The sequence below is a fragment of the Lactuca saligna genome, chromosome 4 (genome assembly GCF_052625555.1).
Source record: "Lactuca saligna cultivar CGN05327 chromosome 4, ASM5262555v1, whole genome shotgun sequence".
Taxonomy (NCBI): Eukaryota; Viridiplantae; Streptophyta; class Magnoliopsida; order Asterales; family Asteraceae; genus Lactuca; species Lactuca saligna.
In genome coordinates, this window is record NC_136420.1 from 146280667 (window position 1) to 146296116 (window position 15450).

The 15450-nt window shown below is 36.1% G+C and overlaps 1 protein-coding gene across 1 annotated transcript; it reads right to left on the reverse strand.

Moving 5' to 3' along the window:
- Window positions 1-6237: 6237 nt before the first annotated feature.
- On the reverse strand, window positions 6238-10253 carry LOC145038849 (multiple C2 domain and transmembrane region protein 5-like). Its single transcript, XM_078987077.1, has 2 exons — window positions 10206-10253; window positions 6238-8809 (listed from the first exon to the last, which is right to left on the reverse strand). The coding sequence occupies exon 2, from the start codon at window positions 8757-8759 to the stop codon at window positions 6381-6383; it is 2379 nt and encodes a 792-aa protein (XP_078843203.1). The 5' UTR covers window positions 8760-8809; window positions 10206-10253; the 3' UTR covers window positions 6238-6380.
- Window positions 10254-15450: the final 5197 nt, after the last annotated feature.

Here is a 15450-nt window from a genome sequence, read left to right on the forward strand (position 1 = left end):
TCTCAGTGGTATCAGACCGAGATGTTCGTTTTACTTCCAAATTTTGGAAGCGGTTTCACGACGAGATGGGTACTTGTCTCCACTTCAGCACTGCTTTCCACCCATAGACCGACGGACAGAGCGAGAGGATGATTTACACTCTCGAGGACATGCTTTGTGCATGTGTTTTGGATTTCGGTGGAAGTTGGGATACGTATCTTCCGTTAGCGGAATTTTCGTATAACAACAGTTACCATACCAGCATAGACCGACCTCCCTTCAAGATGCTCCACGGGAGAAAGTGTAGGACCCCAGTCTGTTGGGGTAAGGTCGGTCATAGGGTCATGGGGAGTACGGAGGTATTACTCAAGACCACAGAGCAGATCCAACAGGTTCGAAGTAGGCTCCAGACTGCTCAAAGTCGGCAGAAGAACTATGCCTACAAGCGGCATTCAAATTTGGAGTTTCAGGTTGATGACATGGTCCTCCTAAAGGTGTCACCTTGGAAAGGTGTCATCTGGTTTCAAAAGCGGAGCAAGTTGGGCCCTAGGTATATCGATCCTTTTAGGGTTATACCCAGGTAGGCAAGGTGGCGTATCGATTGGATCTTCCAGCAGAGTTTAACCAAACACATCACTTTCTATGTTTCTCAGTTGCGGAAGTGCTTAACGGATGAGTCAACAATTTTGCCTTTAGAGGACATTCAGGTAGATGAAATCCTGAACTACATCGACAAACTAATGGCTATTCTCGATAGGAAGACGAAGGACCTGGGGAACAAGAGAATGGAGCTTGTGAAGGTGCAGTGGCAGCACCGCAAGGGTTCGAAGTGGACATGGGAGCCCGAGGAGAAGATGAGGGAGCACTACCTATAGTTGTTCCCGAATGCAGTGGACTTCGAGAACGAAGTCTGATTTAAGTGGGGGTGAATTGTAACGACCGTCATTGAGGTATTATTTTATTAAATATTTCTTAAATTAATTATTGGTATAACTGTGGATAAAAAGGATAAAAGGAGTGGGCTTTAGCAAGTGGGCCGAAAACTTGGGCCGCCCATAAGTCGCATGTTGGCCTTAGCCTTGGTGTACGTGGGGCGTAGAGGCGTATTGGATTGGGGGATGCATACACGTATGCGCAGCGTACGTGAGCAGATTCCAAAACCCAAATTTTTAGGGTTTAAGTCATATAAATACCTCATTATAGCTGAACCCTGGCCTCCTTACCAGCCCCTCACCTTCAGAAACCCTAAATATCCTTTCTCACACCATTCTTCAGTGTGCTTGGCCTTTTGAAGCTTATTTTGGTGAATAAGACCTTGGAAGAAGGGAAGAGAAGTTGGAGAAGAAAAACTTGAGTATCTTGAGCTCAAGGATCTGGGATTATCTCATCTTTTGACACTCAAAGGAGGTATAAAGCTTCCAACTTTCTTCATAAAATATTAGATCTAGGTTTATGGAGCTTTGGACCATTGTTCAGTCCAAAGATTGGATTTTTATGATGCAACTTCGTTTGCAAGCTTAGGGTGGCCACCCTTATAGCTAAAAGTGTTCCTTAAGAAGTAAAGTTTTAATCATTAAGGCTCACTTGTAGCCATGCATGAGATCTAGCCATTTCCATGAAGTTAGTTGTTATTTTTCAAAGTTTGACTATATTTGGTGGGTTGCAAGCCACCAAGTGATCGACTTTATGGGTTAAGAAGAATTATTCAACTTAGATCTGCAGTTTGGATGTAGAGTCTTAAGGGGTTAAGATGATTTGAAGAAATGGCTTAACAGAGTAGTACGTTGTGCGTACACGCCAGTACGCGCAACGTACAAGCCATGCAAGCTGTACGTGCAACGTACAAAAGAGTACGCTCAGTGTACTCTCAGATTTTTGGGCTTTACGATTTTGGGCCTTGTTTTGGGCAATCTTTGGGCTTAGCAGTATTGGCCCGAAATGGGCCACTAGGAGTAAGTTAATGGACCAATGACACGTTTTGGGCTTCGGTGGAAATCCCATTTGAGGAGTTTGGACCAATGTAGAAAATTGGGCCATTAGAGGGCTTTAATGGGCCATTAGTGAGTTTGGAAAGACTAGAAGGGTTTGGGCCTAGGTCATGGTCCAATTTAGATCAAGGTTGTAAAATAATCATTTTACCCTTAGAAGGATTCTTTGTTTTTGACTAAGTGTTTATTTTGGTCATGATAGCTAGGGAGTCATTGGAGCAGCTGTCAGAGATACCCTCGCACGAGTTTTCAGCAGTCAGATTGAGAGGCGAGTCTTCCTTCAGTAGTAACGGGTTGAAGGCATCAATGTCGGCCCGCTTATGTATGTTAGTATGTGTTGGGATTCGGTCCGATGTCGGGGCTATCCCGATGTAGAGTATATGTTCCAGACTTCACTCCGATGTCGGGGCAGTCCCGAGAAGTAGTTATGTATGGTTGGTGTCTTTGTGATTCATGCATGTTATGTGTTATGTGTTCCGGGCCTAGGTCTGATGTCGGTGTAAGCCTGATGTATGCTAGTTTATATGTTATGTGTTATATGTTCTAGGATTCGGTTCGATGTCGGGGTAAGCCCGATGTATGGTATATGTTATGTTATGTGTTTATGATATATGTTATGAAGTATGTATGACGGGGTAAGCCCGATGCTGGACAGGGCCCGATGCCAGACGTGGTCTAATGCCGGTGTAAGCCCGATGCCAGACAGGAGTCTGATGCCAGGTAAGCCGATGTTGGGTTCGTCCCGATGCAGCTGAGAGTAGTCCCAAAATTATGTTATTTGTTATATGCTATGTGTATGGTATGTGGTAGTTCTGGGGAGCTCACTAAGCTTCGTGCTTACGGTTTTAAGTTTTGGTTTCAGGTACTTCTCCTAGCAAATGGAAAGGCTCGGGATGATCGTATGGCCCACACCACAGTCTATAGCCTGGGATATTTTACTCAGATATTCGAGATGACATTATTATATTTAACACTTTATGAGATGTTTTTGAGACACATGTTTTATGATATTTAATTGATAATGTTATTTATGGTTTTATTAATAAACTAAAAACGAAAATTTTGGATAGTATTTTTGGGATGTATCACTAAAGGTCACTTTTCATGAACTATTAGGTTGCCATTTTTAATATGAAACATGTTTTCATCATTGGTTGGCTCAATGAGCACATAATATTTAATTATTGAAAAATAATATCATAATTTCTAGCTTAAAAATTATTATCTTCTTTTTCCTAAGATAAATTAATCATTACAAAATAATTACTTTTCTCATAATTTTCATTCAAAAAAAACAGTCTGCTATTTCTAAGCCCAACCAATACTCTTAAAACCTTAACCCAACCCATCTATAAATTAAAAATTAAAAAGTAAGCTTAAAAACCCTAATCTTTCATCACCCACTCCACTATTATCTCTCATCCCCTCACAAACAATAGCTGCCTCCATCGTCAGTCGACCAAGAGTCACTGATGGACGCCCGAGGACAAACGCCTCTCTATCTTTATTGCCTCATCGATTAGCATCGGCTTTTTTTTTATCTCTCAATCGAGTTTGTTGGTGCCGATTTGTTAGGATTTTGAGATGATCGAGGCATCGGATGGCGTCCGATAACAGCAGCGACGACAACTGGTGGTCGGACCACCACAATCGATTTGTCTCTCTTGTTCTCGCTCTAACTCTCTAATTTTCTGTTATTGCGGGAGATGTCGGAAACACCGCATGTGGTCGTACCGGAGGAGGTTATGACGATGGTTTATGAAGGTGTTAGGTTTCCAGCGGTGGTTAAAGGAGGCGTTATATTTCCGGAAAGAGTGGGTAATAACAATGTGTAGTTGACTGATATAAATTTTAAAGATTGAATTATTTGTAATCTGTGTTTTGATATTAATAATTGTTGAGAATATATATATATATATATATATATATATATATATATATATATATATATATATATATATATATATATAATCTCAACAATTATTGATATCAAAACACAGATTTTATATATATATATATATATATATATATATATATATATATATATATATATATATATATATATATATATTGTTTTGAAATTTGATATTAATAATGCTATAGTTTTTTCATAAATAAAATATTTTCATTTATGTATAAATTAATTAAAATAGATTTTGATATTAACAAATAAGAGTCTTTGAATGACGAAATCTATAAAAGAAAACCTGAAAGTAAAAGTTTATATATATATATATATATATATATATATATATATATATATATATATATATATATATATATATATATATAATATGTGTATTTTGAAATTTGATATTAATAATGCTATAGTTTTTTATAAATAAAATATTGTCATTTATGTATGAATTAATTAAAATAGATTTTGATATTAACAAATAAGAGTTTTTGAATGACCAAATCTATAAAAGAAAACCTGAAAGTAAAAAGTAAGAATTACGATTTTCAAAGTTAAAAAATCAAAAAAAGTATAATATGTCTAAAAGGTCATAATGTTAAAGGGTCTTCTAAGAAAATTTGGGGTCCAATTAGTAAAACTCTTTTACATTATCAAATGACCCTAATAATTATTATGTTTTTTTTCTTAAGATAAGTTAATCATTACAAAATAATTATTTTTTTCATAATTTTCTTTCAAAAAAAAGCGTTTCTTGTTTCTATACTTTTTTTTTTTTAAACTTTTTACTTTAAAAACTGTAATTCTTACTTTTTGCTTTCAGGTTTTCTTTTATAAATTTCGTCATTCAAAGACTCTTATTTGTTAATACCAAAATCTATTTTATTTAATTTATACATAAATGATAATATTTTATTTATAAAAACTATAGCATAATATCAATTTTCAAAACACACGGATTATATATATATATATATATATATATATATATATATATATATATATATATATATATATATATATATATATATATATATAAAATCAACAATTATTAATATCAAAACATAGATTACAAATAATTCGATCTTTAAACTTTATATCAGTCAACTAACTACACGTTGTTATTACCCACTCTTGCCAGAAATATAACGCCTCCTTTAACCACAGCCGGAAACCTAACACCTCCATAAACTATCACCGTAACCTCCTCCGGTACGACCACATGCGGTGTTTCCGCCATATCTCACAATAACAGAAAATGAGAGAGAGAGAGAGAGAGAGAGAGAGAGAGAACAAGAGAGGTAAATCGATTGTGGTGGTCCGACCACCAATTGTGGTCGCTGCTGTTATCGGACACCATCTGATGCCTCCATCATCTCAAAATCCCGACGAATCGCCACCAACAAACTCGATTGAGAGATAGAAAAAGTCGATGCTAATCGATGAGGCGATACAGATAGAGAGGCGTTGGTCCTCGGGCGACCATCAATGGCTCTTGGTCGGCTGTCGATGGAGGCGACTATGATTTATGAGCGGATGAGAGATAATAATGGAGTGCATGATGAAAGATTAGTGTTTTAGGCTTACTTTTTAATTTTTAATTTATAGATGGGTTGGGTTAGGGTTTTAGGAGTATTGGTTGAGTTTAGAAATAACATGCTCCTTTTTTGAACGGAAATTATGAAAAAAAATAATTATTTTGTAATTATTAATTTATCTTAGGAAAAAGAAGATAATAATCGTTAGGATCCTTTTATAAATAATTATTTTGTAAAAGGATATAAATAGATGGACCTTTTTTTTATACTTTTGATAGAGTAACAAGTCTAGCCTCAAAATCATAGTCTCACCAATAAAATCACATACAAAAAAATTGCACATACCATTTCGGTAAGAGAAATTAAATGATTCTTACTTTTTATACTTACAAATATTGTTACCCAATAAAATTATGATAAGTGTTATGTTTTATATTTTTTTAACTAACTCATTAAAACTATATTAAGAATATATCAAATAAAATTAAATTGAATAATGATTTGATATAATTTTAATGAATAAAAATAATTATAGGCATAAAAGATAAGAGATAAATTAATTAAAACTATATTAAGAATATATCAAATAAAATTAAATTGAATAATGATTTAATATAATTTTAATGAATAAAAATAATTATAGGCATAAAAGATAAGAGATAATTTAATTTATCTTTTTGATAATTATATTGGTTACTTATCACTTTTTTGTTATTGAAATAAGCTTAGAGGATCAAGATAAATATATTTTAATAAGTCAAAGATTTTGTTATTAATTTTCCATACAAAACAACATGAATCTTACATTATTGATGCTTTAAACTCGCTTGTGTCACAATTATATGAAGTTACCGTGTAATCATTTTCCATTAACCCATATAAACTGGAAATATCCCAAATAACCCATCGAATTTGTCTACAAAACTAGTTGATGACTTTCGACTAAATAATGACAATCTCTCACAATAATCCATCGTTTCTTGCTGGCAATCTCCTAAAAAAATTCATCGCCACCGAAGGAAGCCCAACCCTAAACTTGGGATGCCGCAACACAAAAAACCCCGTCGTAATAACCACCATTCTCACCGGAATAAAACAAAGAACAATAGCCGAAACAAAGCAGAACACCAAAAACACAGCGGTGGCTCGTGGGTCCCGCCACGTCACCAAATTTTGAACCCTCTCTCCTTGAGTTGCCAAGTCACCGACCACCGTCTGAACCCTAGAACCCACACTTCTCAACCGATCATATCTCCCACGCAACACATCTTGTGTTTTCGACGTCGGAAAACTATCAAACTCTTCCTCAAGTTCATCCTGATTTAATTTATCAGCATATGAAAGTTTAACATCCATATGAGAAGGGTACCTCGATCTAGATCGATACTTCCAAATCCCGATCATAATCAAGTAAAACAACATCGTGCTCATGATCATCTGTGGGTAGAAAACAAGAACCAAGAACAGGAAATGAACAAGAACAGTTACAAATGGGTTCTTCCAATTCTGTATATGATCAAACCATTTGTAAAACGAAATGACACCCGAAAGAACCGAAATAATCCGGGAATAGTTAGCTTTACTCTTCCGCAGACTCCACATGTTTGAACTCACATCAAGCATGTACTCCACCACCTCCCTCCTCAACGGCGGCTCAGCCCTGTTTAACCTCATCCCGACTATTTGAGTCGCCTGGTGTCTTAAACTATATTGCTGAAGAATACTCAACGGATGAATGTAATGCATCTTTGGTAACAATGGTTGTGAGTAAACCTGCATCATATTTACAACTGAAAAGCAAGTAAACCTAACAGCAAGTTGGATTTCGCCAGTTTTTTTGACACCTGTAGGCTCTAAAACGATGAGTGGATATGAATGAGTGTAAACCCTATCCGTTTCGAGGGTAGACAACCGGATTCGGATTTTCCCGATTCGGGAATCTTTCGACCCGGGACTTGTGTCCATGCAATTACAGAAAACGACAATCGTGATCACTGTACATGGATCGAAAACTTCCCAGGTGTACTGCTCATTCCATTTTGGATTGAGAGAATCGATTACTGTTCTTGTTCGAATCCATTTATGTCCATATTTTGCTACACAATAAGCATCCATGGCTACACGACCGCTTTTTGATTTAAATGGTGTTAATCCTTGTGCATTCAAGATTCCGAGTTCTAGAATCCCAATGCTTGGGGAGCTTAATAGTCGGGAGCTTGGTCGAAGGTCGCTGCTGTATTGAGTTAACTCATCAAGAACATGATACCCACCATCTAAAGAAACGCGTATATGAATCTTGCTACTCAGTGTCTCCGTGTTCTTCTCGAGATTATACCATTTGCTATCGATAACAACTAGATTATCGATACGTTTCTCCACATTATGTAACGAGATCGAACACCTTCCGATAACTTCTTCTTTCAGTCCGTTCTTCTCTTCTACGCTTAAAACCAGTTGTTCATCAAATGGTTCTGCTACTACGAACATCAAATCCTCATTCCACGAAGGTCTTGGGAGAGCTTTAGTTCTTAAAACAGTGCTCTTAACTGCACCTTTCACAACAATCTCTTGCTCCTTATTTCTAATCGGCAATTCTTGAGCTTCGATTATATGAACTCGAAGATACCAGAGTCTAGGTGATAGATATACTTTGGATCGAATATTTGTGACATTTTCGCTGTTGACTGAAAGGGTATCCAAATGCCAAGCTTCCGGAAACGATTCATCGGCTTGTGTTCCCATCCAAACAGCCACCATTAACTCTCCGTTTCCATTATGTAACATGTACCATTGAGCCGCTAAAGGACTATCCGGCGGAACCCTAGTGGGGAGCTCATTGATGTCGAAAGAAATCCCACCGATGGAATTATCCACATCAGTAATGGACTTGTCTTTGACGATGGTTTCAAGTGTTAATGATTGGATTCTCTCTTTTGGGAATGCGAACACTTGGTTCCATTCTGGATTTGGGTTCTTTTCTAAATGTGTTGTAGTGCATGCAATAAAATTACCAAGTTTAATTTCAACATAAGGGTCTGGGAAATTGTTGTCGTTATCTTGTTTTGGTGGCAAACTTTTGGCCTTCACGACTTTTACGTATAAGTAATGCATCTGCTCCACAAGATCAAATGTTGTTCCATATCTTTCATTGCCGGGAACCCTTCCTCCTCCTAGACTCGGTGTCGTCTCCTTCAAAATGAAATCCTCGTTGTTTTTGTTTGAATTCAAGTTTCTGTTGTGGTTTTGATTCTTCTTCTGATTCTGGGTTTGATTCGGGCTCTGATTTTGATTCTGGCTCTGGTTCTGATTTTGATTTTGGTTCTGGTTATGTTTTGCCATTGTAGAAAAATTGGACTGATTCGTGGAGTCAAACAAAAACACAGGAATCCCTGAGAAGATTAAAAATTAAAAGAGTAAATTACACAAATGGTCCTATGGTTTAGGATAACTTGCATTTTTTATCTATAACTTATATTTTTTAACTCGAAACATCTATACTATTTATTTTTTGTTACGTATCTTGTCATCTATACTATTTATTTTTTGTTACGTATTTTGTCATTGTCTTACCTAAAAATAATATTTTGCCAATAATTTTATAATTTATTTAAATAATTAAATACATCTCAACCCCACCCCTATCATCTTATCTTACATACCCGCTATTTTCTCTATTTAAATAATAGTATCTTTCGAATTAAAAGAATAAGTTAGGGAGCAAACGTGTAAATTACCTCAAACTATAAGACCTTTCGTGTGTAATTTACTCAAATCAAAAGATATTTTGAATGTTAAGTTTGATGAAAATGTTAGGAAGATGTGTGAACATAGAAATGAGCAAGCTTTGTGAACAAAGAACTGACCAAGTTTTGATTTGTCAATTAGTTAGTTAACAATTGTTTTCGCATTTTGTATAGCATACGTAAGGTTCTAAGTCATGTTTATTTTACTTATTATTTATATATATATATATATATATATATATATATATATATATATATATATATATATATATATATATATATATATATATATATATATATATATATATATATATATATATATATATATATATATATATATGTTTGAAATTTTGTGTATTATGAATTCTTGACAGATTAATACACATATAGGAAGCGATAGTTAGATAGTTACGTAAATGACTAAATGATCTATGTACGAGACTAAATTTACTCAAATGATCACATTGTAAAACATTAACATAAATAATACCTGCAACAAAGGAATGCATAAAATATAATTAAAAAAAATATATATTTTTCCCACCAAAACAGTATATTGTAACACATTAAAAAGCGCCGGCATTTGTTACCCATTATGTTTGTTTTTTAATACAATGTTACAAATTATAGCAATGTGCCTTGAAAGTACATTGCAATAATTGGTGAAAATTGAGAAAACACAACAGACATGTAATGCATGATTTTCAACGACAAAAAATATAATATTTAAAAATTGGATTTTGATAAAATGGTCTACGTTACTATTTTGTTGAAAAAAATACGTACACCCACATACATAATAATGCATACAATGATCTAACTAGGAAAACTTTGAAAGTAGATTGCTCTAATTTGGAACAATTGTTTTATACAATAGCGCAAATGAAAATAAATATAGGGTTTACAGTAAAAAAAAAAAACATGTACTAATTACGTAATACTAAATATGTAAAACTAAAAGACCACCCCAAAAAAAAAAAAAGAAAGAATATAAGACACAATACGATTTATGAAGTTATGAAGATGTTAATTTTGAAATAACCTGAAACAATAGGAGAAGACAACTGATCTCTCAGAACGTAAAAACGTGAGTATTGAAAATGCTGAAAATGTAAATGCAAAACACTTTCCAATGAATGATATATATAGGTAGTATATTAGCAATGAATTAATTAATATTTATAACTTACCAATTCAAATCATTTTAGGGTACGGGTTTTAAGGGATGTAGTTGGTAAGTTTTGAACAAGTTGCAGAAACAAATATCATGTCCGAATTATAAGAGATTAGGTGATGCATTATTGCATTTAAAATGATTTGCATTAATTGATTCAATGTGAGTATGAGGGTCATTTTTTAAAGCAAAAATAAATAAAGGGTAAAAAGGTTTGTTTTCTAGTTGCCGAAACTCTTTAGGTGAAATCATCTTTGACTATGTTTTATGTTAGTTTCCGATAACAACTTGCCGATTCTACACGCTTGTTCTAAGCAAATGGCGGTTTCTTGAATTTGTTCAAAGCAATTGACGGTTTCTTTAATTAATTAAATTGTGTAACGAATATTCATAAGAATTGCATATGGAATGAAATACCCTTAATTGCTAATTATATTATGGCAATTAAATATTTTTAACTAAGAATGGATTACAATACTACAGAATATATATATTTGAATACCCAAATTGCTAATGTCTATATACTTTTCCAATATATATGCCAATTAAGCGTTACATAATTCCTTAACGGATGAGAATATTATTTAATACATATTTCAATACCAAATTTCTAATGCCAACCTACTTTTTAATTAAAAACGAACAAGAATTCTCTACATTGAAATCAAAACGTGCGACTCACATGACAAAAATTAAATCCATTATTCTGGAAGTTAATTCTCAAGCATTAACGATTACCCCAAAAAAAACTGATTCTTATTCATCATCAAATTTGAGACCAAATATTTGCTAGAGATTTAATTGAAAAACAATTATTTTACAATTCCCTTTTAGGCGGGTAGGTGTGGGCAACGTCCACACCCGCATTTTTAGAGAAAAAGAAGGAAGCGTCGTTAAACGAAGGTTGTGGTGGTAACGGGAATTAATGCGCACTCGTATAACACCCAAAAAAAATGAAGGGAAGCAGTGGCGGAACCAGAAATTTTGATATGAGGGTACAACCATTGTCAATATATATTATATGTAGTTATCCAATATCAGACATTAAAAAACATATTATAATCTCTTTAGTTGGGGGTACAATAACCAATTCCGGAACGATATTTCGGATTCCGAACCAACTATTCCAAATTTCAGACTAAAATTTCGGATTTGAAAAAAAAAAGCCCTGAAATTTTAATAACAAATCCGAAATCCGAAGAATAATTCCAAAATTTTGAGAAATTTTTTTTATCTTTTTACTTAAATTTATCAAAAAATTTAAACAAATTGTTCTACTAACTCATTGTCTATGTAATAAATTGTGTACTAACTCATTAATCAAAGTGAAATCTTATTTACCCGATGTATTCTTGTGTATCTCTTTATCATTTTGAATCTTGATTCTTATTGTTCCATCAATTAGTATCAGAGAAGGAGATCAATTGAAGTTTTTCAAATCTCATTATTCATCGTGTTTTTCCAGATTTGTTCATCGAATTTCAGATCTATTCCACATTTTGCAATTTGATCTTTAACTCCTTGTTTGAATCTTTCGATTTGATTCTAAATCCCTATTTCAAGTTCATTGATATGATTCTTGTTTCATTTCATTCAAATAGTCAAAAGCATATTCACACTCAACTACGTTCAACCTACCAAGTAGTATTGGTTCTACATCGAAAATTCCTATTCTAGTCCTTGAAGACTAAGAAGTTTGGGTTCTTCACTTTGAAGATTATTTTCTAGTTATTGAAACTCATGGATCTAGAATTTAGCAAGCAATCATACAAGAAACATTGAAGTATTCCAAGACGATGGCTAAAGTCAGAACTTAAGATGAGTATGATACCATTGTTGCTGATGACACTGAAATTGATTCTGTTGAGAAGGACAAATTGATGTGCAGGCTAAAAGCATTAAGAATCATAAGGTTTTCTCTTCATCTTGACACTTTTTGTTTGGTCAGTTCGTATCAGACTGTAAAAAATATAAGGGACATATTGAAGGAATTATATTCTAGAGATGTTGATCTCACTCATTCTCTACAAACGTCACTTCTATCTGAATTTGTGTAACAGCCGGGTTTTCAGGTATATTATTTTATTTAATTATTTTGAATTATGAGAAGAAAATCGGCGAGTTGATGCGTAGACTCGCCGAGTAGGGTCGTGATTGTTCATCCGGATTTGCTTTGGACTCGGCGAGTCCACACTGTTTAATGAAACCCTAAATCCCCGGGTTTGGAGCCTATTTAAGGACACTTATAGCCTCTCATTGCGGCTACCAATCCCTTGAGAGAACCCTAAGAGAGCCAAATCGTTGGGAGGAAGAATAAGACACTTTTGATCCTTGTATCTTTGGTTTAGCAAGAAGGAGGTGCAAGAGCAAGAGGGGAGGTGCGATTCTAGCAGTTCCAGGGATTCATAGACTTCATTTTGAGGTAATCGTTCGAACCTCCTTCAGTTTTGGTGTTGATTTATAGAGTTAGGGTTTTCTAACCCCTTTGGAGAGTGATTGTAACAACGTAAATTTTCAAAACAATTTTTCATTTTTGCAAACATCATAAACCATCATTTAATATTCTGAAATCACATGTGTAACAAATGTCATTGTAACAAAATAAATCCCATGATCATTAAACAGTTCCTTCGTCAGTGTGTACAAATCACGCCGACGCTTTCCCACGGTCCTCGCTAGTACCTGAAACACATAACACAACAACTGTAAGCATAAATGCTTAGTAAGTTCCCCAAAATACTACTTATGCACATACGCCTTTCCAGGTCTTGACCTTCCGATCCATGTGTCTCAGGGGACTTCCATCCCGACTCGGTAAACCTTCCGGTCCTACCTACGTCAACCTTGCAGTCCATATCACAACACCTTCCGGCCCATAACATAATGCCTTCCGGCCCATATCAAGCTTAGCATACATAGCACATACAAACGATTAACTTATCATATACAATGCATACAACTCATAACATATCCGACCTTCCGATCACACAATAAAACCCTTCCGGGTACAGTATAGTGAGAAAACTCACCTCGTGGAAAGTCTAGAATCTCACGTGCTCGCTATCTCTGAATCCCAAACGAAGACTCAACCTCGCCTGATCATAATGAATATCATCTTAATTAATATAGACTTCCACAACTAGACTTTACCCCTTATTATCATTCCTCAGAGGGGTAAAAGACCATTTTACCCTTCCTTGACTAAAAGTCCACATGTTGACCAAAACCCTAAAAGTCAACAAAAGTCAACATCTTCAGTATGCGGGGCGTACAGATTGATGTACGCGGGGCGTACATCGCCAACCCAAAAGTCGGGGTCTCCACCCAGTACGTTGCGCGTACTGGGAGTTACACCCATTGTAATAGTCAGATCTAGACACTCTTCATTTCTGGTCTTAATCGGTTAAGCCATTACTTCAACTTCTAGATCCGGCTTTATTTAAGCATCCTTACTCATAAACTTGAAACCTTTAAGCCTTGGCATGGCTGTAAAGGCTCCTACACTCCTTAACATCTTTCTATTTCAACTCAAGGATCTAGATCTCATGCATGGCTAATCATTCACGTCCAAGATTACATTTTTATGAATCTACAACTCAAATGGACCAGAAATATGATGGATCTAAGCTAATGGAGACTACTTGCTCATAAAGTCTCCACCTTTGGGACCAAAACCCTACAAAATGGTCCATAAAGCATTCCACAACAACTACAAGTCAAGCTCCGAACTTTTTACCTTAGAATGAAGCTCCAACCTTTGCTAAACTCGGATCTACACTTGAACACCAACTTCTAGCCTCCACAATGGACTCCACTTCTCCTTTGCTACCTTAAAAAGATGCCTCCAAGATTAGAACACTCACAAATGAGCTAGGAACGAAGGAACACTCTTTTAGGGTTTCTTTCTGAGGGATTGTGGCTGAGGAACCAAGCCACCTCATTCCTTTTATAGCCAACCACAAAAATTAGGGTTTTTGGGTCTGGACCAGTTACGCCCAGCGTAACCTTGGGTATGCCCAGCGTAGCCAAGGGAGGATGCATATAAATGAAGCGCGGGAGTACGCGCAATGTACTCCTTGTACGCCCAACGTACTCGCCCAACATAAAAGCCCTAAAATGACAACAAATTAAAGATGAAGGGCTAAATAAAAGGGTACCTGGATTTTGGGCTGTTACAATTCTCCCCCACTAGAACCAGACTTCATCCCTGAAGTCTTACACTGAAAACAATTCCAGATACTGCTCCCGCATCTCAGACTCGGACTCCCATGTCAGCTCGGACCCCTTCCGATGTTGCCACTGCACTTGCACCAAGGGTACTTCCTTGTTCCTCAGAACCTTAACCTTTCGATCCCTAATTGCCACTGGTCTCTCAACATAGTTCAGGCCTGCATCCACCTGAATATCATCTAATGGAACCACTGCCGACTCGTCGGCAATACATTTCCTCAACTGCGACACATGAAAGGTGTCGTGGATCTGACCCAACTCATCAGCTAGATCCAACCGGTAGGCTACCCTGCCTACCCTAGCGATTACCCTGAAAGGTCCAATATATCGAGGTCCCAACTTGCCCCTCTTACTGAATCGTATCACTCCTTTCCAAGGAGAGACCTTTAAGAGCACAAGGTCACCAACCCTGAAACTCGAGCTCGGAACGACGCCTGTCCGCATAACTCTTCCGGTGACTCTGAGCGGTCAACAATCTCTGCCTGACCTGTTGTATCTGCTCGGTCGTCTGAAGTACAATCTCTGTACTACCCATTACCCGTTGCCCCACCTCTCCCCTACAGATGGGGGTGCGATACCTCCTCCCATACAACAACTCAAAGGGTGGCATACCAATGCTCGAATGATGGTTGTTATTGTACGAAAACTTTGCTAAGGGTAAGTAGGTGTCCCAACTCCCTCCAAAATCCAAAACACACGCTCGGAGCATATCCTCGAGCATCTGAATCGTCCGCTCGCTTTGTCCGTCCGTCTGCGGGTGGTATGCGGTACTGAAATGCAGCCTTGTACCCAACTCCTCATGAAACTTCTTCCAAAACCTGGAAGTAAATCGTACATCCTGATCTGAAACGATCGACATCAGAACCCCGTGCCGCGATACCAC